The sequence below is a fragment of the Crinia signifera genome, chromosome 4 (assembly GCF_055691185.1).
Source record: "Crinia signifera chromosome 4, ASM5569118v1, whole genome shotgun sequence".
NCBI classification, from domain to species: Eukaryota; Metazoa; Chordata; class Amphibia; order Anura; family Myobatrachidae; genus Crinia; species Crinia signifera.
In genome coordinates, this window is record NC_139220.1 from 52,563,707 (window position 1) to 52,589,671 (window position 25,965).

The 25,965-nt window shown below is 43.6% G+C and overlaps 1 protein-coding gene across 3 annotated transcripts in view; it reads right to left on the reverse strand.

The window, feature by feature from the left end:
• Positions 1-494: 494 nt before the first annotated feature.
• The window catches only part of HNRNPAB (heterogeneous nuclear ribonucleoprotein A/B), a 33,660-nt gene continuing 8,189 nt past the window's right edge, over positions 495-25,965 (reverse strand). The window contains exons 2-9 of one of the 3 annotated variants that reach the window (XM_083181766.1): positions 9,598-9,830; positions 6,212-6,380; positions 5,931-6,089; positions 4,955-5,086; positions 2,272-2,386; positions 1,571-1,729; positions 1,359-1,441; positions 495-813 (exon numbers count right to left, since the gene is read on the reverse strand). In XM_083181766.1, the coding sequence (XP_083037892.1) occupies positions 1,371-1,441; positions 1,571-1,729; positions 2,272-2,386; positions 4,955-5,086; positions 5,931-6,089; positions 6,212-6,380; positions 9,598-9,830 (1,038 nt within the window). In that variant the 3' untranslated portion in view covers positions 495-813; positions 1,359-1,370. Of the gene's footprint in view, positions 814-1,355; positions 1,442-1,570; positions 1,730-2,271; positions 2,387-4,954; positions 5,087-5,930; positions 6,090-6,211; positions 6,381-9,597; positions 9,831-10,154; positions 10,309-25,965 lie in introns of those variants that run through there. The other 2 variants (XM_083181768.1, XM_083181767.1) reach the window with 2 other exon arrangements.

Here is a 25,965-nt window from a genome sequence, read left to right on the forward strand (position 1 = left end):
CACTGGAACAAAAATCTGGTAATATTTGAATGACAGTGTCAGTTTTCCCAGCAACTGTTATTTGCTTTCATCTGTAACCAGGTTTTTGTTCCAACCAGCAAGATCTGACAATAAATCTGTAGGTGTATGGCCACCTTAAGATTTCAAAACAGAATTGTTTGAGTGCCCTATAACAGGGGTCAGTTTGTGCATGTGTAGCTCCCTTGTGATCAAAACAGCAGATTTCAAACAATTTGGGGGCAATGCAAACCTGCAGATGGGATATCGACATTAAGCACGAGTTCGCTTCCAATAAATAACTTTATTAAAACATCTTTACACTCCTGCATAAAAAAAAAAAAAAAAGTAACACTTCACACTGTTGATTCTTAGAAGAAATTGTTTAGTTCGGTGTGTTCACAGTATCAGTTTGTGCAGGCGACTGACATTTCAGAACATTTATTAGAGGACTTTCATGACGCTGTAATACCAACTCACCACACACTGAGACGGGCTACTCAAAGTTGTTTTTATTTCAAAAGCTTGGATAGCTTCCAAATGTTATGGTGAATCCGCACATGTAAAATACCTTACAATACATTAGAATCCAAAAGGTACCAAAAAGTACAGTAAAATTAACACTTCCAGATCAGGAAATGTATGACACAAAACAATACAAAATAAAAAGGTGGAAAAAAAAAATGACACTGGTTCCCTAGGATGAGGCGTTCTGTACAACTGGAGTAACAAGAGTCCATACTTAACTCCAAGAGGCAGTCCCTAGATGCAGAGCTGCAGTATTAAGCAGACCCCCAAATCAGTTCTGTTTTTTACCTAGTGATAAAACCATTAATTAATCTCTTGCAGAAACAGGATTTTTTTTTTTTTTTTACAGACAAAATGAACATCTGGACAGATATCTAGGGAATTACTGTACAATGATAATGTGACATGCCAGTTTGTACAAATGTATATATTTGATACAACATCCAGACACAAATCTGTGTTTCTGTAAGGCCTCGTACACATGGGCGTACATTTAATACATGGTGTCAAAGCACATTTTTATTGGCTTTGGAAACGAAAAGTCAAAACACAAAGAAAGCAAATGGACTTTTAACACTCAATTGCTCGCTTCGCACTGCTTTCCAACAATCGCCTGCAGAAGCGGGAACATGATAAAATACTATCGAGTTCTATGGGAACACTCAGTTAAGTACATAGTACACTATGCGGCAGGGAAGCGTTGAGATGCATTTGCGCACACAAACGATCAGTTAAAGCAAGGACAGAAGTACAAAGGTTGTGTCTGCGCTTTAACTAGCGTTTTATCAACGCCCGTGTGTATGAGCCCCAACACCGACCATGCCAGGGCATACCTGAAGAAATGTTCAATATGGCTTGTAGTTATTCTGATGGCCACCACGTCTAGGGGCTTTTCCATAGTTTGCACTGCCCTGACCTAAAGAAAAAAAAATAAACGTATTGGAAAAAGTGATGCTACACTGCCCAGTATGTAACATTGAGGCATAGTAATGTGCAGCCAGTGGGCCTTTGTGGAGTGATCTTTTACTGCCAAATGCTTACTTACTGTAGTCATAACCTGGTCCATAGCCATAATATCCATATCCAGTGTAGTCATAGTTTCCATAGCCACCACCATATCCTTGCTGGCCATAACCATATCCTTGACCTCCATAACCCTGATTCCAGTAGTTGTTGTAGCCTTGACCCCAACTCTGTCCTTGACCTGTGAAGTTTAGTTACTGGTGAATAGGATATCCATAGCCAGCACATCTCATGGTTTACCGCAGGGATGGGAGGGACCTTTGGCCCTCCAGATATTGAACTACACATCCCAGCATGCCCCACTACAGTATTGCTTTTTTGCCATGCTGAAACTTTTGCAATGCATCTTGGGATGTGTAGTTCAACAGCTGGAGGGCCAAAGGTTCCCAATACCTGGTTTACCGGGACAGCCATGTTACAATGGACTATACCAAACTAATTTGCATCTATTGTTTGCACTAATATTTGTTTTCTGGGAAATTACCCAATTCTAAACTAGCAAAGCTTCATTTACATTAAGTGATCCGATAAATCATTGTGGAAAACATTCCAGTACAAATGTTAAGTGTGTTGTAAGTAACAGTACACTTACAAATAAAGAATGTCTGCCATTTGTGGAATACCTTAAATATATGCTAGTCCTGTATTACATAACTAAAGTGTTCAAATTGCTCATCAGCCACATAAATTACAATCAGTCACCATTGATGTTCTGAAACCTACCTTTTCCACCTCTGCTGCTGCCGCCTCCTCCTCCTCCTCTTCCACCACCAAAGCCTCCACGGCCACCATATTGCTGCTGATACACTTCTTTAGGTTGAGCTATCTTTATTTCACACTAAAAAGGAGTAGCCAGTGAAGTTCATGAATACACAGAGTACATTCAATGCATTTGTATGTTAGCAGCTCTATTTCAGCTACACAATTTGCCATTAATCTGGCAGTTGGGATTCGTTTCCTAAGGCCCCCATACATTATGCGATTTGGGCACGATTTTGCCCGATTCGGATGAATTAAATTGCATATGGAGACATCCCCTCCGACCCGATGCGCATCGGAGTCGGGAGGGCTGCACATAAGATTTGCAAAATCTTATGTGCTGCCCGGAGCCATGCTTCCCCGCAACGGGGGACCTACCAGAGCCTGGTGGAGGGATCAGGCGCAGAGTACCAGGGAGCCGGCCAGGAGAAGACGCTGCAGCGCGAGTGGCTAGAGCAGCAGCAGAGCACTTCCAAAAAAAAAAAAAAAGCCCATACAGACCCATTGATTGGCTGAGACCGCTCTCAGCCAATCAATGGCTTCCTATGGGCCTTTTGCTGCAGCTGCTCCCGCCACTCATGCTGCTGCAGCGTCTTCTGCCACCCTGGTACTCTGTGCCGCCCGCGGGCATATCCCTGCTGCTGTCCCCCACTCCCATTGTCCCTGCAGCTCCCCGGGAGTTGCATGTGATAAAGCGCATGCGATTTATCACATGCAAAACTTGGCACATGAAGTGCCATCGCATGTGATCACTCCCGGGGAGTTGCTGGGACAATTGGCTCAGACTTGTCCTTGTGACAAGTTGGACAAATGTATGGGGGGGGGGGGGGGGGGGGGCCTAGTTCCTGAATTAGTATTTTTAATCATTATGTTGCAGCATCTACTACACCGGCCTAATATTAATGAGATATATAGATAGATATCTATCTCTATTGGCCCACTACAAGCAGAACGCATATAATTTAACATACTGAACAGGACATGCATACACAGTTTGCAGACAAGGTTTAGATGATTACGTTAAACTGCTTCAGCCAACACTACAGTGTCGGCATAACTAAGTTGGCTTAGCCCGGTCCAGCTGTCAACTTGGTTTCCCACCACTACATGACTGAGCAATTCAATGTTGTTCATTGCAGGAGTAAATGCCACGGGGACAAATGTCTCCTCCCAGCGGCAAAGTCTCTCCTGACTTAGACTGATTTTAACAACTAAAATAGACTGTGCTGGTTTAGACGCTCTACAGAGCTAAATCCAATTTATGGCCACTTTTAACAAGGACATCGATCACCGATTTCAATGGCACCCAAAACTATTGTATTTTCCCTCTGTGTTGACAGACTACTTCCCCTAAAATCAATGAAATGGCATCAGGCAGAAATGGAAATATTTATATTAAGTAAACCTCTAGCTGTAATTTTTGAACCAGAGTATATACACAGTGCCACTTCCATTATGTGTATTGTGTGCATTTGTTAGTAGGGCTTTTTCTCCAACACTAAAACTACTGCCAACTATTGCTTTAAGCCATCGTTTTACACTGCATATCATAATGTATGGCTTGCTGCACCACATCTAGCCAGCCACTCAAGCACTTATTGGGAGCCTCTACATTTTAACATATTAGAAGTCATGTATATTTACACGTTATATAAAATCACGTCTGGAGCCTTTTTACGGATATGATCCATTTTATAGTGGGAAAGAAATCAAACTAAGTTGGTGATCACAGGATTTAATATATTGTGGGTTATGTTTAAGTTGCCACTCAGAGCAGGTATCCCTGGAGCCGATTACCCATCTGGGCTCTGGAGCCACTGAAATAAGCAAACGTGGAGCACTGCCAACTTTGACATAAGACTCACATCACTACTGTGCGAAACTAGTGCAGGATAGCTGTGTCATACAACTGTATATGAAACAAACGTCATACAGCCAGCTTGGTCATGCCTAGTTTGTCTCATCCACTAAAATAAACACAGCCAATAGTGTATCAGAACTAGAACATGGTCAAAAGTGCTGGTTTATATGCTATACCATAAAAGGGAAACTACAATGGCACCTAAAATTCATGCTTAATATAATACATATTATAAAGTAATTGGTCAAAATGACAGTAACTTCAGTTATTGCTAATCAGTAACTGATAACAAGTACTACAGCAGCTGAATGCATTTATTTTAATTAGCCACGATTGAGCCAAAAGGGATAATATCTATTGGGTTCTAACTCAAATACTCATGTAATTGAGACAGGTCATGTTTTGTGGATTGCTTTGTTTATCCCACCTGTTTCTGGACAGAAATCCTCAAAACCATGAGCAGTGAGGGCTGAGGTTTGGAACAGTTTGATATATCGATAAGTGATACAATCTAAATGGGACAACTTGTTAGGTCCCAGTTAAAGGCTGCACTAAAGCTGCTGAGTAGAAGGCCATCTGTATGGAGAGTATTCTCTGCTTGGTTTCCTGTACGTGCTCTGGTTGGCTACTACAATGTAAGAGCCATACTACACCTCAGGTAGTTTGTCTATGGTAAGGGATAGGTCCAAGCTCCACTGAGACAGGGATTGACGTGAAGTTACAAATACCTATGTTATAACACAATACAGGTTTACTACGCAAGAACAAGTGAAAGGAAAAACATACCTTGCTGCCACTAACGTTATGGAACTTCTTCTCCAAGATCTTTTTCACAGGTTCCTCTTCCTTAAACGTAATAAAGACAAAGCCCCTTCTCTTGTTTGTTTTTGGATCCATTGGTAGTTCAATTGCTTCAATCTGGAATAAGAAACCATAGTTAATACTGAAATTTTATATCCAAAAGCCCTTTTGCTCTACACAGAAACTATGATATTGAGAGGGGTAATGATATGCAATCATGTTTTATCGAGGCTAGCCTCACAGATCAGACAAGTTACTAGATGTTTACGTATGGAGACTGTTTAGTAGTTGTGCTACAGGAATGAAGCTACATGGGTAACTGTCATATCACTACTAGATTGTAAGCTCCTCAGAGCAGGGACCTCTTCCTCCCTGTTGTGAAAGATCTACTCATTTGACTCACAGCTCTCCCATACTCAAACACTCAGCAACCCTCTTCGTCCGCATACTCCTCTCCAACGTTGGCCACCAGCCTCTAGCAGTACGTTGATCAAGTCCTCACTACTTATTCTTAAGCTGTAATGTGTATTGAACAGCAGCGCTCTTTGTACCTGCACTCTTTTTTGTTATTTATTCAATGGAATGGTACGTTTTGTCTCCCTGTACTGTTACTTTGTACGGTGCTGCAAAACACTTGTGGCGCCATAATAAAACGTAAGTTCCATAGAAAATCAATGTCACTGCCATCATGATTTACAGGCATGGATAAGGACTGTTGGAGTAAGGACTCATAAAAACATTATGAGGCCAACTCATAGCTGTATGTTCCAAGCTGGTATCCAAGAGGTATCTTGGACCATAGGGGTGAAAGCAAAACCAAGCTTTGCTGCTGTAATGAAGATTAAGTGTAAACATCAGCAGCAAGCGCAAACTAAGTGCTTTGATTTTTCTTCTACCCAGCTATACAACTGCCTAACAGATTCTATTGAAAACCTAACCACCGATACCATCTGATAATTACCTCTCCAAATGTTCCGAAATATTCCCGGATCTTATCTTCTCCTGCTTCTGGGTTTAACCCTCCAACAAAAATTTTCTTTATTGGGTCTTTTTTCATCGCCATTGCTTTTTTTGGATCGATCAGCCTCCCATCCAACCTGTGCTCTTTCTGTTCCAAAACCTGCAGTATACCAAAGTGTAGCGACTTTAAAAAGGAACTCTTTAGCATGTGGCAACATTGAGTTACATAAGCAAAAAAAAAAAAAAAAAAAAAAAATGAACACTAAATATTTGCAAACAAACCTTTTCAACGCTGGCAGCATCCTTAAATAGAATAAATCCAAAACCTCGAGAGCGACCTGTATTGGAGTCCATCTTGATTGTGCAGTCTGACACTTCCCCAAACTTAGCAAAGTAATCTTTTAAGTCCTTTTTGCTTGTATCCCAACTTAGGCCACCAACAAACATTTTCCTAAAAATATTTAATTGTGATAATGTAAACCGGTACATTAATACAGTATCTTAGGCACTGAAAATAGTCATAGGACCAGGAAAAAGTAGTAGATATTAGTACAATATAAAGCAATGAAAAGATTAGTGACATCAAAAGTATTTATGTAGGACGAAACCATGCTTTCATGTATGCAGTGGTAGCAGAATATTCCAAGGATAGACTTTAACACATAGTTTAGAAGTGTTCATAAGCTGCTGTTACTTCACCTCCATTCCAAGGGGGCAATTCAATTGTTTTTATCACAGCGCTAAACAATGGGTACTGAGGGAAAAAAGCTTATGGCTGCCCATTAATTTTGTACCTATTGCGCCAAAAATAAAAAAATATTTGTTTAGCCATGTACAGCTGCTTATCCCATTTAAAACCAAAGGCTTCTCACATTGCCGCCTCCCTAGGTATCTTGCAGTAGACAGAAATGTGCCCACCTAAGGCATTTGCGTCTGCACAGCAACAATTGAATTGCTCTCTGGCACCAACTAATTATCGCTGTGGTAATGAATTAACACCCCCACCACTGCACAAGAATTACTTTATGGTCTACACAAGCGCATATTAGGTGCCTAAATAGCTTGTCAAAAGGTTTTCAATGCCTATATGACAAAATCTTGCCAATCAATAAGCAGTAATACACATCACTGATTACAGTACCCCCCCCCCCCCCCCCCCCCCCCCCCCCCCCCCCCCCCCCCCCCCCACCACATCATCTTCTAGTGCAATTCAATAGTAATTGAAGATCCTAAGGCACCAATGGTTGATGCAAAAAACACCTCATGCCCATGACAAATATATGAACTGTCCCATTAAAACGTTCCATAGTACACTGCTTTTACGTCCTTGCAATTAAACACATTAGCTTAGTTGTCAAACCGCTATTGGAGGATGAAGGCACGCTAAAAAATAAGTCTGTCCTCTTAGTAACATTTTGAAGTTAACCCTAACTTGACAGAAGCAACAAACATGCAGTTAGGTTACACATTTTATGGCCCTTGATAAGGTTTTTAATAAAGCAATAACTTATGTTATCTATGCATGGTTCTGGAGTAACCAAAAAAAAAGTGACGGTACTATGGGACCAGCAGCATCCATGAGGCATTAATTACACTGTATGTTGCAGAAAGTACCACTAATATTGCTGGTGCCATATAACTTAATCAGTTATAAAATCACACAGCGGTTCACCACATTTAACATACTAAACAGAGCACACATTGCAACTTTCAAAGGAGGAAAAAAGAGTTAAAGGGAGGAAAAATAGTAAGTTAAACAAAGGACATATGAAGCCACGTTTCCCCTCTACTACTGTTTGGGTCCTCAATACTGCAGACATGTACTACAGAAAGGGTGTTACTCAAACACTAGAGTCAATAGGTCCAAATAGAAACATTTCTAAGTATTAAGTGCAAGCTTTGTAGCACCAATAAAATAGTGACCAACACTTCTATTCCGAGACCGGAGAAGGGCAAATGCATTGTTGCTTCTGACAGTCAGGAGGAAATATACAGACCTGCAGCTACACTCCTACAGAGGGTCAATGTAGGTTTAAAAGTAGTATCTGCCACTTACAGCCTCTTATTACACATCCCCTCCCCTAAAACATAAAGGTATAAAATGTCTGCCTTACCAAAAAGGTGCATACACTGAAGCCAGATCATGTAGGCTGGAGTTAGGCCATAGGTACATGTGCATACACCTCAGTGGATCCTTCAATGAAGGAACAGTCTACACGGGAGAAACATGTGCATGGGACCGGTGTGCTTATGTTTTGCAGAAGGATTGGTTAGTCCAGGGGTAGTCAACTCCAGTCCTCGAGAGCTACCAACAGTGCATGTTTTCCATGTGTCCTCACAGAATCACAAGTGAAATAATTAGCTCCACCTGTGGATCTTTTATAATGAGTCAGTGAGTAATGAGTGCACCTGTGTACCTATGAGGTGAGCAGGAAAATGTTGGTAGCTCTCGAGGATTGGAGTTGGCTACCCCTTGTCTAGTCAATATTTCCATTGCTAGGACTCTTGGTGAAGGGAGGGGTGGTGTGTTTTCTTTTAAGACGAATGATGTACAGGATTTGCCATTTTGTAAGTCAATTGCATTTTTTTCAAAAAGTATCTTTGTCAGACTAGCACCAATTCAATTTCTCGCAGTAGACGCATCAAATGTCTGCCAGCATTGCAAGAAACTTGCACTGAGTGACATTCTACAGAACTGAATCTCCCATTCTAAAGCTGCCCATACACTGTGCAATGCGCACCATGAGGTTTAAACTAGATCTCAGTGTATATAGTACAAAATGCATTTTGCACTATACACAATGCAATCTAGCTCAAAAAGTACCTGCAGCACATACTCTTGTACTGTGATGTGCACAGGAGCAGCGCAAAACACAGTATATGGGTGGCATACGAGAACGAAAGGCCTGTAGAACATAAATGTAAGGAATTTAATCTGCAGCCAAAAGGATGCAAATTGCCTTTGAACTTGGATGCCAGCAGAGGCACCACATCTCACACCCCCTCACCCACCAGATGATGGGCAATTTGGGAGAGATTGAGTTGCCATGAGGTGCAGCTGTTGCAACAATTGAATTCCCCTCTATGCTGATCACACAATTGACTAACAAAAAGTAAAGATTGTAATGAAAGGCTCCCATTTGATGTTTTGTAAATAAAGATGCCAGCATGTCCATGGAAGAGCAGTAAAGGCAGCTGAGATGGTTTACAACATAGTGTACACAGTGTGTAATATAGCACATGTAATCCTGCAGTAACAATAGGCCCACTGGCTAGAATGCATTCTACATAAGCCTACATTAGAGGAGAGTATGCACTATATAGGAGAACATGGCAACTATGTCAGATAAATGCAGATCTGAAGGAGGAAAAACCCAATTACAGGAATAGAAGGCACAGTGTAAATTGTTGCAATCTGGTGTTACATCAACAAAGTAAATCGTTAGTAAATACACAATACTTATCACACAAATAACAGAGGGAACGTGAAGAGGCCGATGCCCTCCCTGCCCCCCTGCACCAGATGGCGCCAACAATAGCAGGCAGAACAAAGGAGACTATGGCTCCCATAGCATGCACATATCCCCCCCACCCCCACCAGCCGGACACAGAAATACAGTAGTAATAATAATAAATAGGAATAAAATGAAATTGCGGTGGTAACTTACACTCCTTTATTTAAAGGGGAAGAAATATCAGGTACGCACCCTGCGTCCTCCTCTCCTTTGCTTGCATTGATCTGATCTCCCTCGGAGCCGTTTTGGCCTTCCGCCGCCTCCTCTTTAACGTCGGCGTCGGCGGCCTCGGCTTCAGCATCGCCGGCTTCGTGGCCGTTCTCGGAGGTCTCCATGTACTGCTGCTCGGCGTCAGACATTGTTACCGCGATGTAAGAACACAACGCCTGCAGGACAAAAGAGGGAAAGGCGTTAGAGAGCGGCCTAGTGGTGCGGGGACGGAGTCGCGGCCCGAGGCCCCAGCGCGCACCCCCAACCCCCCTTACGCTGCAGCGCGCACATCCTGCGTCAGATGCAGGTGGCGATTGCTGGGATCATAGGGATAGAAGCGAAGGGATAATTTACGCCGCGCCACCCGGCCTGCGATCAGACGACTGACTGCGCTCGCGCTGGATACTGGGCCCGGGAGCCTTCCTTTTTCCACCTCCGCAGCGCGCCGCCTTCCCGCCGCTCCCGCGCTAGATGCCCGGAGAGGCCGCCTTTGCCCTTACACGAGCTACGCGAACGTTTCAGCTTCTCCAAAATGGTCTCTCCCGACAATGCCAACTCGTGGCTAGCTTTATAGAGCCGGAACGGGGCACCGGGGAAGACGGCGCGTTGCTATTGGGCGCCGGGAGGTCGATGTAGTGTTCATGCAGGGCTGTGATTGGCGGGTCCGCCTCACGGAGGTGGAGGGTGTGGCCGACAGCGCGGGAATCATCGCGAGAGTTGGCAGTAGCTGCCGCTCTGTAGTTTTTCTCTCCCCGGTCCGACCGCCGCAGCCAGGGCCTTGTCGCCATCAGTCACCGGGATGCGGCACATTATAACCGGTATTCCTGAGCAATACTGTATCATAATGCAGCTTATGCCCGGATATAGCGGTGCCGAAATACTCTGTACAGCTCGTGTGGGGTGAGATTCCCACAGCCGATGCATAAAATGGCTGTCTCCTCCATCTATATGGGTCACTAGTCTCTCAGCACCACAGGGTGAGGGGGAGCCCATCTCTCTGTACTTTACTCTGTGCTGCATATAGGATTTCCTGCGCCTTGTTTCCATAGTAACGTGCAGCATATGTTCCCAGCTTATCGGTTTGGCCTGGGCTGGTGGAATAGGAAACCCTATTTACAGTATGTGCAACATTAATTCTAGTTGGCAGTGCGGATTTATTTTATTGCTGTACGATTACATATTTGAGTGTAGGGAACTCAAACTAAATTGTTTTAAGTTGCAAGCCTACTTTCATTTTTATGAACCACCATGTTGAAGGGTTTGTATGTAAAAGGGTTTAGCTTAAACGGTACTTGTGAGTTATCTGGGCGTCCGATTTTTTGATTGTATGCCTTAAGTTAAGGCATACAATCAGATGCGATGCGATATCGCATCGCATGCGACCATCGGATGCGATGACCCGAAGTGTGGCGAGCAGACGGTATTCCGTGTCCGCTCGCCACGCTTCGGGCTCGGTGGCTCGCTACGCTCGCCACAGGTTTATATCCAACTCCATGCCCACTTGGATAGTAGGGGTATGAAAAGGACCCCTTTTTCCCATTGAATTCCATGTTAAAATGGACTCAGTCCATTTTAACATTGATTCCTATGGAAAAATCGGGGCATCGCATCGCATCCGATGGTCGCATGCGATGCGATGTCCCGATCCGATTTAAAAATCGGACGCCCGGATAACTCACAAGTACCGCTTAAACAGTCACATCTAATTTACCCCTATAAAAGCCTCCTGCATGGAAAATTAGCACCAAACACTTATCAATGATATGCATATCTGCACATCAGATCATTACTGCGGACAAGTCACACATCTGATTTAGAAGATATGCGCAGGGTTGATATGGTGCCGACATTTTCTTCAGCCAAAAGGAATATACACTAACCATACCAAACTAAAGCAATGTACACGTGGCGATTCATCGAAGCGATTTTTGACTACATAGACAAAAATCGCTTAGAATGTGTCCATGAATCACCCCTTGTGTACACAGCGGGTGGTAGCAATGCATGTCCCTGCAGCGGCGCTATAGTCCAGCCTGTACGCACTGGCTGCTGCTGGGGATGGCCACTGACTTAAGATGCGTACACACATACAGATATATCTGTCCGATCTATCTGGTGGGAACAAAAACCTGGAAATGTATGGGAGCATATGACAATCAAAAATTTCCACCCAAATGTAGGGAAACAGAAAAAATAAATATGCTTTGATAAATTTGTTCTATCAGAATGATTTAAAACAATTTGTCTGATTGATCACTGTCTGTTTTAAATTTTTTGATGGTCATTTACTCCCATACATTTCCAGGTTTTATTCCCACCAGGTAGATCAGACAGAAAAATCGGTACGCAAATCGCTTATGCTGGCTACACACTTAAAGATTTATCTGACCAATTTATGTGGGGAGCAGAAAAGTCTGGTAATGTATGGGAGCCATTGATAGTCAACCATTTATTCCCAAACATGGGGAACAAAAAAAAAAAATAAGAGGCCATTCCGAAATTTATTAAATCCATTTGATTTAACAAACACTCCAAAAAATAGTTTTCCAGCATTTAAGAGCGAACAATTGTCATTTGCTCCCTGACTTTACCAGAGGTTTGTTCCCACCAGAAAGATTGGACAGATACATCTGTGTGTAACCAGCTTGGGGGCCAGATGCACTAAGCCTCAAAAGTGATCAAATGGAGAGTGATAAACAACCAACCAATCAGCTCCTGCCTGACATTTTTTTAGACACAGTCTGTGACATGGCAGGTAGGAGCTGATTGGCTGGCAGTTTATCAATCTCCATTTTATCACTTTTGAAGCTTACTGCATCTGGCCCTTAGTGCAAATCTCCCTGCTACAGCCCGTGTACACCCTTTTATAGTGGATTTGGCATTATAGAGAGACATTGTGCATGTCAACAATCAATGTCAAGAACGTTTTTAAACTAGTTTAGCCTAACCCTAAATTTAGTAATAAAAACCTAGGTTGACATGATGACGTTATACACGGCCTGAACATTCCGATCAGATACTTTTTAGAATAGACTACAAACGTAAGTTATAGATCTCCTGCAATGTAAATTATTTGATTAAAATGAGGTTTGCATATACTTTAAAGGGTACTTGTGGATCATCACGGCTCCCATCGCATGCCATATATAGTGGCATGCGATTTTTGCCGTTTTTAATGGTTTTTTTTGACAAAATCGCATGCAATAATTTGGGTGGTACAGCCTCAAAAATGCCATTTGGGGGCCATTGAACATGTTTCATACTAATTTCAATGCATTTGGATGCTTTTCTTTTAAAAATTGCATGCGATCGCATGTGATCAAATCGCATGCGATGCGATTTTTTCATGTGCGATGCCCATCGTGGGAGCCGTGATACTCCGCAAGTACCCTTTAAAGTTTGCCACTTCATATTTAATGTACCTTTATATATAAAATAATTTCATAATAAATAAATAAATATGGCACCACAAGGGATCTGCAGCACCCAAATTACAGAGTACATAACTGAATAAAGCAAACCAGTGACTCGCAGTTAAATACAATGGAGGACAAGTGCGCGCACACACACACACATAAGTATTAGTGTGGCAGAAAACCATAGGATTTGCTGCCAATCCAAGTGGGCTAAAGGATGTTTCACGCCCAGGGCTTTAAGTAAGAGAAGGAATAGCACTTTCTAAAGTGGAGGGTAAGACAGGGGGTGACACAGATGGGGTAGAAATGAGCAAAATAACTGTGGGTTAGGATGAGAGTTGGCTGGGCTTGGTGAAAAAGAAATAGGTCTTAAGAGCCCATTTAGTTTGTGTAGCGTTTACTTGGGACGATAGTTCATGGCCGAGGTCGAATACTTTTGCCATCGATGGAACAGTAAAACAAGGTTTTGCCTTTTTTCTTTTTTTCTTCAAAGTGCCAGGATATGGAGCATAGCTCCTCCCCCCAAAACCTGCGAAGCCCCGTCCCCAGCCATTGCATAGTTTGGCACTATCGATGGCCTATTGCAGAATTGCCATCGATGGCAATAGCAACGATGGCCATCCCTAGTGTTTATCTCTACAAAATTTAAAAAAAAAGGGGCATACACACGGGGTGGTTTAAGCTAGATCACGAATACCCCTTTCACATCGCAACTAATTGCCGGGTACAAGCTGGTTTCTTGCTGGATTGACCCGGTAATTAGTGCGATGTGGAAGGGGTTACCGGGTCCCACAAACTGCTAGCAACTCAGCAATAAGAACCGGTAAAAAAAAAAGAGTTCTTACCAGTTCGTTGCCAGGTTGCTGTGCAGTGGGAACAGGTTATACGGGTCGAGTGACCCGTTTCCCGTTCACACTGGAGGAGGCAGTGTTTGGAGCAGCACCAGCTCTAAGTGCTGCCTCCGCCCTCGATGACACGCCGACTCCCCACGCGCCCCCGGATGACATAAGCATCCGGGTTGCGCCAGGACTGATCCGTTTCAAAGTCCCGGTGCGATGTGAAAGCAGTATTAGAAATGAAGCATGGATCGCTCCATGTGTACACCCTATATCGATAAGCGGTCCTGCGTATCGCCCGCAAAGGTAGACAGTATGTGTACTTTGTTTCTTGCTCAGATCACCTACCACAGGAAAATCACTGCTCCACACATTGCAGGTGTGCATAAGCACCTCCCTTAGCATGGGACTGAAGTCGCCGTTTGTGTACAGGGCTTAAACCATTAACAAAACTAAAAACAATGTCCTCTGAGAAGTGTTTACATTACAAACTTTTCAAGTAGCAAATAAAATGCTGGCCAGTTTTGAGTGGACATTAAAATTAAGCCAGGACACATCTTCAAATCTTAAAGCTGTGTACACTTTTATCGAGCCATGAACCCAGCGACATTGCACATGGATGGAAGGGACCCGTCCTCCGCAAGTGCATACAAACTGGCCACACCGAGTGACTGCAGGTGAGGGCCATGCTGTATTCCTCACCATGGCACTTACTAACCATATCCTCACATCATCCTGCATATACAGACAGATTATGTCACTGACCATGTGCAGACGTGGGTACACACTGGACAACATTGTCATTTTGGCTTGTGTAGCAACCTTGTTCCTAATTTGATCTAAATTTTTTAACATAAAGTGGGAGATGTAGCAAAGCTTTGATAAAGTTAAGTAGCAACCAATCAACTTGTAGATTATATTTATACATTGCTAGTTTAGTCATTGCTTAATTCTTCAGTGTTTTTTATAGGCAACCTCTCTAGCTGTTTGATACATCTGTCCAAGTGATTTATGTAGATTTCCCCCCCCCCCCCCAATTATGAACTGCAACAAGTCTTTGCCTTTGATTACTGTACACAATAGTTCACTTTGGTACTGCAAAGTGGACCAGTGCACAGTGGTAGGTCATACCACTATTTCCAATACTGCTTCAATCGTAGCATCACAGTCACTTGCACTTCCAACGCCACCACTTCTGCGCCAACTTCAATCACAGAATAAAAGTATAATCTCAGGGGCCAATTCTGTTATCAATGAGTGAGGAATGGGCATTACAAAGCCAACATCTACCTCACAGCCTAATGGAGGTGCAGGCAAACACCAGTTCACAATATAGATTGATAGGTGTAGATAGCAGAACAAAAATATACAACTACATCTTAAGGCATGAATCTGAATCGCAGGCCATTCTAATTTTTCATATGGTCACACATTATAGTATGGCAGCATACATGTATAGGTTAATCCCTTCTCTTCCACTTCATTACATATAAAGGTGACACACCCTGCAGGTATAAGGAGACTTCTGCGGTTTAAGGAGTCTTTGGCCTTTCTCCAAGTAGCAAACAACCACTGCACAGTACACATGAACTGCTTAGGGATAGACAACTAATGTGCTGTCATGGAGAAGTCAAGAAAACCCAATTAACATGTACACAAGACTTTCTGGCTCTTCCCTAACAGCATATATGAGTGGTACCCAGCTGTGTCACAGGGCAACCAAGTAACTGAATTGTCCTTCCCTTTAAGCTTCTGAGAATTAGTTACTGCAACTCTTAAACTATATTGTTCTCTAAAATGAGGTAATCAGAAGGGGACCAGAAATGGCAATCCAAGTGCCTAAAGATGGATCAAGGCTGCAAACTACATAGACCAGTGGTTCCCAAACTTTTTGAATCACGGCACCCTTAAGTATCAGAATATTTTTCACGGCACCCCTAGGCCAAAAGTTGGTTACTAATTTCACGAAAAAATTATAAGTAAGTTGTGATTTAAATGTTTTCCTTAGGTCCAGTTATGTGGTGAGAAACATGATTCACTTCTGTTTACCCACATATTCTTAATTGGAAGCCACAAGCACTGATTTTGCCTATTTCATTGGCCATAAATAATTTTAATTGGTTCTAGACCACCAACCTGAGGCACCCCTGCAAGTGCTCCGAGGCACCCCAGGGAGCCTAGGCGCACAGTTTGGGAACCACTGACATAGACATTAATCCAGCAATGGTGCCACTGCTCAGACACTTGAAGGAGGGAGTGGGAACCTAGACCTTTGTAGATGTGATCTTCGATTTTGGCACGTCTTTGATACAGTGCCTCACATGGAGGCTGATAAATGAAATATGGGAACTGTGTTTAAAATAAAAAATAAAAAAATCGTCTCGAGAATAGAGAACAAATTTATGGAAAATGAAACTTTCTGAATGATCTAAAGTTTTATGTGGTGTACCTCAAGGTTCGGTACTGGGGCTACTCCTTTTTAATATTTTTATTAAAGGACCTAGGAGATTATCGAGCAAAAATGGACACTTTGCTCATTAAACTGTGCCAGGTGAGTGCCAGGTGATTAAATCGGACAAGCATGTGGTTTAATATTGATAAGTGTAAGTATGTATTTTAGGATAGACTACCAACCTATTGCTTAAATGGGGAAATTTTAGGAGAATTAATGAAGGATTTGAGGGTAGACGCAACTGCAGCGCTTCATGTCAAGGAGCAGCAGCAAAGGTCAATAATGTGTTAGCTTGCATAAAAAGGGCAAAAAGACAAGGTAAGATTGTGGAATGTGCATCTTTATATGGAATATGCTGTATAGTTCTGGGCACAACTATATTTAAGAAAAAAAAAGTTCAATGAAGAGCAACTAAAAGGGTCTGGAGTCATTGTGCTATAAGGTTAGTTAAGGTAGGCAGGTTTAGGCTAGAAATGAGGCAGTTAAGAGGGCATATAATTTATAAAATTATAAGTGTCAAGACAGACATCAGGTGATCATACCCAGCGTAGGAAAGATATAGATTAAGGTCCATAAAAAAAAAAAAATTATATATATATATATATATATATATATATTATTATATATATAATAATAATAATGTACACATTGTTCTAACCACAATTCATAATGAACTGTAGTGTTCAGAGTTTATGTAAGATAACCATTTTGGTTTGTCTGGGATCCTGGTTAATTATAGATAGGCAATAGCCTTATCTGGGTCCTTTATACAGCAGGAGATCTTATAGGTTAAACTTTATTGACTTGGGACTTTTTACAACCTCACAAACTAGGATACATAGTTACTCATGGCCATAAATAAGCAAAGAACCTGGCTAAAAAAAAAAAAGCAAAATTTTATTGCAATATTCATTAAATTGGGAGTTTGATTTGTGCACCTGCAACTTTGACTTTGTATGCAGTTCTACTGAAAGGTCTCCGCATGGTCGCACCTCTCAATTGGTGTGCACCCCAGGACTCCACCCCTGTATACATAGTTACAGCACCCTGGATTTAGATCCTTTATCACAAACACATCCAAAGCCACCTTTAACCACTCCGCTGTCAAAGGGAGAAGAACCCTACCCTGCTTCAGCAGGTCACAAGTCTCTCGCAAAAGTCCAATTGGCGACTATGAAGTTTTACAATTTTTTTATATAGAGCCTTTGCCATTAACTACAACTGACACTCTCCTACAGAAAGCTTGTAGAGTCGACACTGAAACAGTATCCTGGACTAGAACAGAACGCAAGTCTTATGTTGGTCTGCTTCTTGTGTACCAGTCACATCAGTGCATCACCAGGAGTACTTTCGTTTAGTTTGTCAGCTTTAACATGGAGCTTGCATACAAGTCATTAGCTTTGCATCATTTTGGTATATTAATAAACAGATTAAGACCTCATCTTGTGGACTGACCTCCATTACACATCCACTGACAGATTTACTGTCCATCTGGCAAATGCTACAGAATAACATAACACTAAGGAATTAAGTCCCCATAGTTGGTCGGGTCACCTAATAAAACGCATTAACCATGAAAGTAAGATTCAGCTCACACCCTTCTGAGCTGAGAACAGGAACTACCTATCCCTAACGTACAACATGAGCTGCAGACTGCTAATTGCTTAATCTCTTGGCTTTATCACAGAATACCAACCATATCGCCAAACACTAATACAGTTTTTTTTATGACTATATATGAGAAATGACATTAGTGTAATAAGGCCTTTAAAGAATATGGAGGAAATAATATGCGTACCAGAGAATAAAGATACAAAAGCTCATCAACAGGGTCTTACTAAAAACAAGGGAGGATCATCTGTCCAATGCAGTGTCAGAATCCACATGATCCTCCTGTTCCATTATTCCTATATGTTGATTAGATCAGGGATTCTCAAACTCGGTTCTCAGGACCCAGCACAGTTCTCGTTTTCTAGGTCACCCGGCAGGTGCATTCATTACTTACTGACATATTTTAAAAAGGTGGAGCTTATTATTTCACTTGTGATTCCTGAGGACCAAGTTTGAGAACCTGTGCTATAGATAGTCTCACCTTTTTTAGTATGCACTAAACCAGGAACGACCGTCCCACAAAATAAACAGCCACCCGAGAGATGTGTGGTTTATGAAATACATTTACAGGCAAAGCACCTTTACAGTAATACACAATATATAGATCAAGAAGAGGCAGCACTCTGTACATTTGTAAAAATGTCCAATAGTTTTGGGTTCACCCCGTCGTCAGGTACAGCAGCACACAAACACACACATTTAAATACCCCACAAGTCCACACTCCCAAGAACAACCCAATGGGTGCCAAATCCCTGCTGCAATAGAAGCCAGAAACGGGAGATCTCCAGCCAGCTCAGTGATCCAGCAGCTGGGAATCCTGTTTCCACCAAATCTCACACACACACACACACACACACACACACACACCAGAGGTGGAACCGTGGAAGTGAGCTGATAGTGCCGATTCCTGGGATTCCTGGAAAGAATCCCTCCTGAAATTTTATTCCCATTCACAGTTCGATGCAGTGTAATTTTTTTATTTTATTTTTATTCGATTTATTCGATATATAATCTGAATTGAAAACTACACTGAATCGCACACTGTTAGCTGCATTCGATTGGGGTCGAAAGCAGAAAGACTTGTCAGGCAAGTCTATTTCTGTTTCGATCTAGACCAAAGGCAGTGCAATGCAGCACACTGTTAGCTGCATTCGATTGGGGTCGAAAGCAGAAAGACTTGTCAGGCAAGTCTATTTCTGTTTCGATCTAGACCAAAGGCAGTGCAATGCAGCATCCCCCTCCATGCCCCCCCTTCACTCGCCATCCTCCTGCCGTCCCTCCCTTCTGGGAAAATCCGGCAAACCGCAATGTCCTGGCTGTCGTCAATATCTTATCGGTATCAATGGCTGCTGGGTCGGGCTGTGTTTATATGGCATTAGTTGTATATGAAGTGCTAAAGTTGGTTCAACTTCCACCTCTGGTTGGCATGCAATGGCGGAACAGGATTCCCAGCTGCTGGATCTCGGAGCCGGGCAGAGCGTTCCTATTTCTGGGTTACACAGCGGTGAGGATTTGGCACCCCGCAAGTGGGGAAGAGAAAGGGGAACGACTTCCATTTTATGTATTATTATTATTATTATTATTTTTTTTTAAGATACTGTTTACATGTCATCCACTTTATCACATGCAATTTAAAAAAATAAAATAATTTATACAAAAGTTCTAAATATATTTTGTCAAATTTTACATAAAACAGTTTGACTTTTTATACCAAGTAAACAGCCACTATATAAATCTCAGTTGACAGATCTAACCGGTCTGGTTTTATATACATAGTAATGTACGATACCTAAGGTCACTATATATTTTGCACTCTAAGCTCCTGCACCTTTATTATTTATTTTCTAAATATACTGTGGCTGCACAGCTGTCCTGACCAGAGAAGCCCTGCCCTGGAAATGCCGGGGAGAGAGATCTGGCACCTGGGAGAGGGACAGAGCAAGGTACACAGTCAAAGTGATGGCTGTCACAACACTCCCCCCTCCAACCCCCTGGTCCTCCTATATCCTCCTCCCCCTCCCTTTTTAACGCCACATGCTTCCAAGTCGACTAGTGGATTTCTGCTCATCCCCTGACAGGTGCGGACTGAAATCTGGCAACACTCTTAGCAATGCTGTTTTGTGCACTATCGCAGCTCAACCAGCATCATGGCACAGTCATAGAATGCTGGTACTTGTGACACCTGTGAGTACGGCCATAACAGCACACTGATTTGAATAGTCCTGGGAGCTACAGATTATATACACATATGCATTCCTTTGTCTTATTCCCCTCTCTCTTCTCCTCTCTCTTCTCCTCAAACCCCCCCCCCCCCCCTTCCTTAGTGGCTTTCAAGATTTTTCTATGGGGCCCACAAAGTACCAGTTACGCCCCGCCTAGTATCAAGCATATGATGCCTTTTCTAGCCTCTGCTGGGCCGATCGTAAATGCTACTCCCCCTTACAAGTGCTAAGGGCCATGTCCATCAAATTAATACTAGTAAACAATTGCACCAATTCCAAAAATGTTTAAACAGAAAGGCAGTCCCAACAGAAGTTCAGCCAAATCCCTGAGAACCCTAAAGGCTTCCAGCTATACTACAAAAGAGCTACATTTGGAAAAAGTTTTCACCCATTGGATGGTCGTTTTAAAAGGCTGACTCAGTCTAGGGAGCTATCTAGATGCAAAAAAAAAAAAAAAAAACAACATTTGGCCACCCAAGCATTATAGCAATAGACTAGGGGGGAGATTCTCTAAGAATTTCCGCCCCCCTTCGCCGCCCATCGCATACTTAATTATCGCATATATTGTAACATATGCGATAATTAAGGCAAAGGACAGCTCTTGCGTTAAGAGCTGTCCTTTGCGGTGGGAGTCGCCGGGTCCCAGCAGGTCCCGGCGGCTCCCCCCTCCCTCACACACCCGGCGCTGCAGCTGCTGCGCCGGGCTCTCCTCCTCCCTGCACCCGGAAGAGGATCAGTGCAGGGAGGAGGTCACAGGTCCGGGCAGCACAGCGTTGTGCTGCCCGGACACAGGTGAGGGGGCGATGCGGGGCGGTTGCAGTAGAAGCCCATTGGCTTCTATGGGGCATCGCCAGATTTTTCTGGTGATGCCCCCCGCCGTGTTAACCCGGCGGGGGATGCTTAGAGCATCCCAAAATGCGGTAAAAACCCCGATAACGGGGTTTTTACCGCATTCCTTGTTTAGAGAATCTCCCCCTAGATTAGCTGGGTATTTCAGCCATTACAGAGTTAATAAGGGGTCACTTTTTTTCAATTCAAAAAGATTCAATGACCTGGGGAAGCTGGACACCTAGGTATGGATGGTATTTTTTTTTTTGCCCAGGTTAGAGGAATCCAAGCACTCGTCATGGAGAGTTCCAATGATATCAGGTTTGACGGTACTTATGAGTTATCCGGGCGTCCGATTTTTAAATCGGGTCGGATCGGGACATCGCATCGCATCGCATGCGACCATCGGATGCGATGCGATGCGATGACCCGATTTTTCCATAGGAATCAATGTTAAAATGGACTGAGTCCATTTTAACATGGAATTCAATGGGAAAATCGGGTCCTTTTCATACCCCTACTATCCAAGTGGGCATGGAGTTGGATATAAACCTGTGGCGAGCGTAGCGAGCCCGAAGCGTGGCGAGCGTAGCGAGCCCCGCGAGGGGACACGGAATACCGTCCCCTCGCTTCGCTCGCCACGCTTCGGGCTCGGTGGCTCGCTACGCTCGCCACAGATTTATATCCAACTCCATGCCCACTTGGATAGTAGGGGTATGAAAAGGACCCCTTTTTCCCCATTGAATTCCATGTTAAAATGGACTCAGTCCATTTTAACATTGATTCCTATGGAAAAATCGGGTCATCGCATCCGATGGTTGGATGCGATGCGATATCGCATCGCATCTGATTGTATGCCTTAACTTAAGGCATACAATCAAAAAAATCGGAAAAATCGGGAGCCCGGATAACTCACAAGTACCGGTTTGACAAAACCAAAAAAACTTTGCTGTTGTCCTGCAAGTCTGGAGGTAGGGAGATGTGGGATTCACTTATACGCAGTAGCAAATCGGCTAAGATTTTAGAATGAGAGGAGCCAGCAGAGAACTCAACCCTGGGAAGGAGAAAAGGCATAGAGTGTAGCGTGAGACCATCCAACTGCTTATCTGGAGAAGGTGTTCTATGGTCCGTAGGTCAACACTTCAGTAGGTTGAGAGGGTCATAAGATCAACACACAAGCATTAGGTCGGCAGTCCAAATGTCGACATGGATTTGTCACTTGAGCAGACATGTGCCGACAGGCGGAATTTCATGACCTACCACCCACTAGGACATGGAGGGAGAATAAAAGTGTTCTGAGCACAGCAAGGCTCCGTGCCTGAAGTGTGGCAAGTGCAGCGAGTCCACGCCGACTGCGTTCGGGACAAAAATATAAACTGAAAACCTAGGTCAACCTTTTAACTGCTCGACTTAGCCCATGTCGACCTAATGGTTGTGTCACTCTAACCCAGGGCTGGGCAACACCGGCCCTCCAGATGTTAATGAACTACACATCCCAGGATGTTTTGCATTAGTTTTGCTATGTGGCCATGCTGAAACTGATGCAAGGCATGCTGGGATGTGTAGTTCATCAACATCTGGAGGGCCGGTGTTGCCCAGCCCTGCTCTAACCCCATGTTGACCTTCAGTAGTCAACCCTATGATCCATACCCATTATGAAAAGGGAGGGGGGGGGAGGGGGGCGGGCAGAGGATAAAATCGACCATTCAACACTGGGGAGGTAATATATCCCATTTTAGAAACTGGTGTATACTGTATAATGGGTACAATGTGTGGGTCCAAGAAAGCCTACATCCCCATTGAATTATACTCTCCATCTGTTCACCTTTTTCCAGTGATTTTTGGGTACTTGTTTCCTAGCACGGCGCCACTGATTTTAATTGTATCCATCGGGTCAGTCGCATCGAATGCGACCAAATTGGAACCAATGTAAAATGGTCCCGAGACCCGATTTTACATTGGACCCAATGTTAAATGCCCCCCCAGACCCCAATTTTCATTGTATACCCACCTTGATGGGTCAAATGCCCCCCCCCCCCATTGTTAACGCCACCCCACGATGAACGCCAACCCAAAGCTTGGCGAGTGCAGCGGTACGCGTCCTCCAAACTTTTCATACCCCCACTATCCACGTCGGCGTAGAGTTGATTTTATATAGTGTGGCGAGCCCGAAGCGTTTTATATTTGATATAGTGTGGCCACGCTTCAGGCTCAGTGGCTCGCCACACTATATAAGTGGGTATAGATATAGGGTGGGTATACAATCAAAAATCGGGTATGGTGGGCCATTTAACATTGTTCCCTATGTAAAATCGTGTCAATCGCATTGGTCGCATTGTATGCCATTATAATGGCATACAATGGACCCGATTTTACATAGGAATTTAACATTGAATACAATGCATACAATGTAAAATCGGGTCGGTCGATCGCATGCCATTATAATGGCATGCGATGGACCCGATTTTACAATTGCCGGGAAAGCAGTAAAAAAGCCCGAAATCGTGTCGGTCGTGTCCCATCGCATACCTTAACTTAAGGTATGCGATGGGACCCGATGGGCGCCGTTCTAGGCAACAAGTACCGATTTTTGTTGGTGGTGAACACTGCAGGTGCCATGTTCCTGGTGTCTACTGCTCCAGAGGAGAGGGATAATCATTCCCATCTGCAACTGTGATATAACCCACAATTGACATTTTGGAAAAAGGCCATCTTAAAAATCAATGGATATGGAGAGGGCAATTGCAGTCAGGATGTCTGGGACTTGCAGTGAAAACAATGCACATTTTTTTCGGTACTTGTGCATTATCACAGCGCCCATTGTATCGCATACCATAAGGTATGCGATGTTGCGCGATGTTGTACAATGTCATACAATTTTAAAATTGTATGGCATACAATGCGATTTTAACTTCATTTAACATTGTAAGCACCCATCAGGGTGCTTACACAATTTTTCATCGCATAGGGCAGGGGTGGCCAACCAGTCAGAGGTAAAGAGCCGAAAAATACCTGTAGTCAAGCTAAAGAGCCAACAACGTGCGCGCCAAAAAAGAGGCGTGGTCTGTTTGGAAGTAGGCCAAGCCCCATTTCTGTGTCTATTCCAAGCCAAAACTTTCGTGACTATCCTGACAAAAGGTGCTCCAATAAATGCACCTGAAACGTTGATAATTCATATGCTGCTGTGACAGTGTGCTTATTATAAAAAAATGCCGGGGAGTGCCGCCGACAGTAGCAGCGATGCTTAAAGCCCGCACCAGTTGCCGACAGTAGTAGCGCTGTGGAAAGCCCGCACCAGTTGCCGACAGTAGTAGCAATGCTTAAAGCCTGCACCAGTTGCCGACTAGTAGCGCAACATAACACCTGCAAAAGTTGCTGACTGTAGTAGTGCTGTGTAACGCCCACACCAGTTGCAGACAGTAGTAGCGCTGCATAACACCAACATAAGTTGCTGACCGGAGCATAACAGTCATGTCAGTTGCTAAAAGTAGTAGCTCTGCGAAACACCCAGACCAGTTGCCGACAGGTAGTGCTGTGTAACATCCACATAAGTAGCTGACAGCAGTAGCGCTGCATAACTCGCAGACCAGTTACTGACAGAATAAAACCTCAACCTTTATTTACCTTCAAATCTGTCAGGCAGTTCATCTTCTGCTCCTTCCATCAGCCCTGACCCCGTGTAGCTCCACCTCTTTCCTCCCGTGTTCTTCACCATCCATCCAGGTAGTTCCACCTAATTTTCAGGCCATGCCATTGCCGGCCAGTGCTACCATTCATGCAGCCAAAAGGGGAGTTAGGAGCCGGGAGGGAGCTTCCTGATACTGGCACCGCTGCCTGTCATCCAGTGAGACACTGACAGGCAGCGGCAGTCAGAGAGGGCAGTGGCAGCCAGAGGGGACAGCAGCGGGGACGCATCTCTACTAGATGGTGCCTCCTTGCCCTGCTTGCTGTGCGTAGCCGCCGGGACCTTTGATCTCCCTTTGAGACCCGCACTCCTCTGCCTTCCCCTCGCCGGAAGCCTCCTCCCGGCACTGAGAGGAAGAAATATCAGATTTTTACCTGATAATGTGTTTTCCTCTACTCCACCATGGCAGCCATCACTTATGGGTTCTTCCCCTATTGGGTAGCTTTGGAAAGGAAAAAAAAGACGCCCCTTCTCCATAAAAGGCTCCTCCTCCTTCTCTCTGTGTCTTTCGTTTCTAGCTCTCAAACACAAATAGTTAATCGCATACAGAAATTATAACATCACTTGGGTCGGGAACTATGCTGCCATGGTGGAGTCGAGGAAAACACATTATCAGGTAAAAATCTGATATTTCCTCTACCTCCCCCATGGCAGCCATCACTTATGGGAAATGCCCCAGCAGTTCAATTCTCACTGGGCTGGGTACATAACCAAATCAATTAATTAGAAATATGAAAGGAAAAGAAAAAGGATTTTTTTTTTTTTTTTTTATATTACCGCAGATAAGACTTTTCTTCCGAATTTGGCATCTGCCAAAGACATGACATCTACTCTGTAGTGCCTTGTAAACGTATGTACGGACGACCACCCTGCTGCTTTGCACAGATCTGATATGGAAGCCGCCCCTTTCTCTGCCCATGAGGTTGCTACTGCCCTCGTGGAATGCGCTTTCAGACCTTCTGGGGGTACCTGATTGCTTGCTTTGTATGCTTCTGTAATGCAGTTTTTTATCCATCTTGCAATTGTCATTTTGGAAGCTGCCTCACCTTTGTTCTTCCCTTCCGTTAGTACGAACAAATTTTTTGTCCTCCTACCCTTCTTTAACCTCTCTAAATACACTTTCAATACTCTGACTACGTCTAGTTTGTTCAGTCGGTCTTCTTTCGCATTTGCGGGCTTTGCACAGAAAGATGGTAACACAATTTCTTGATTTACATGGAAATCTGAAACTACCTTGGGTAAGAACATGGGGTTTGTCCT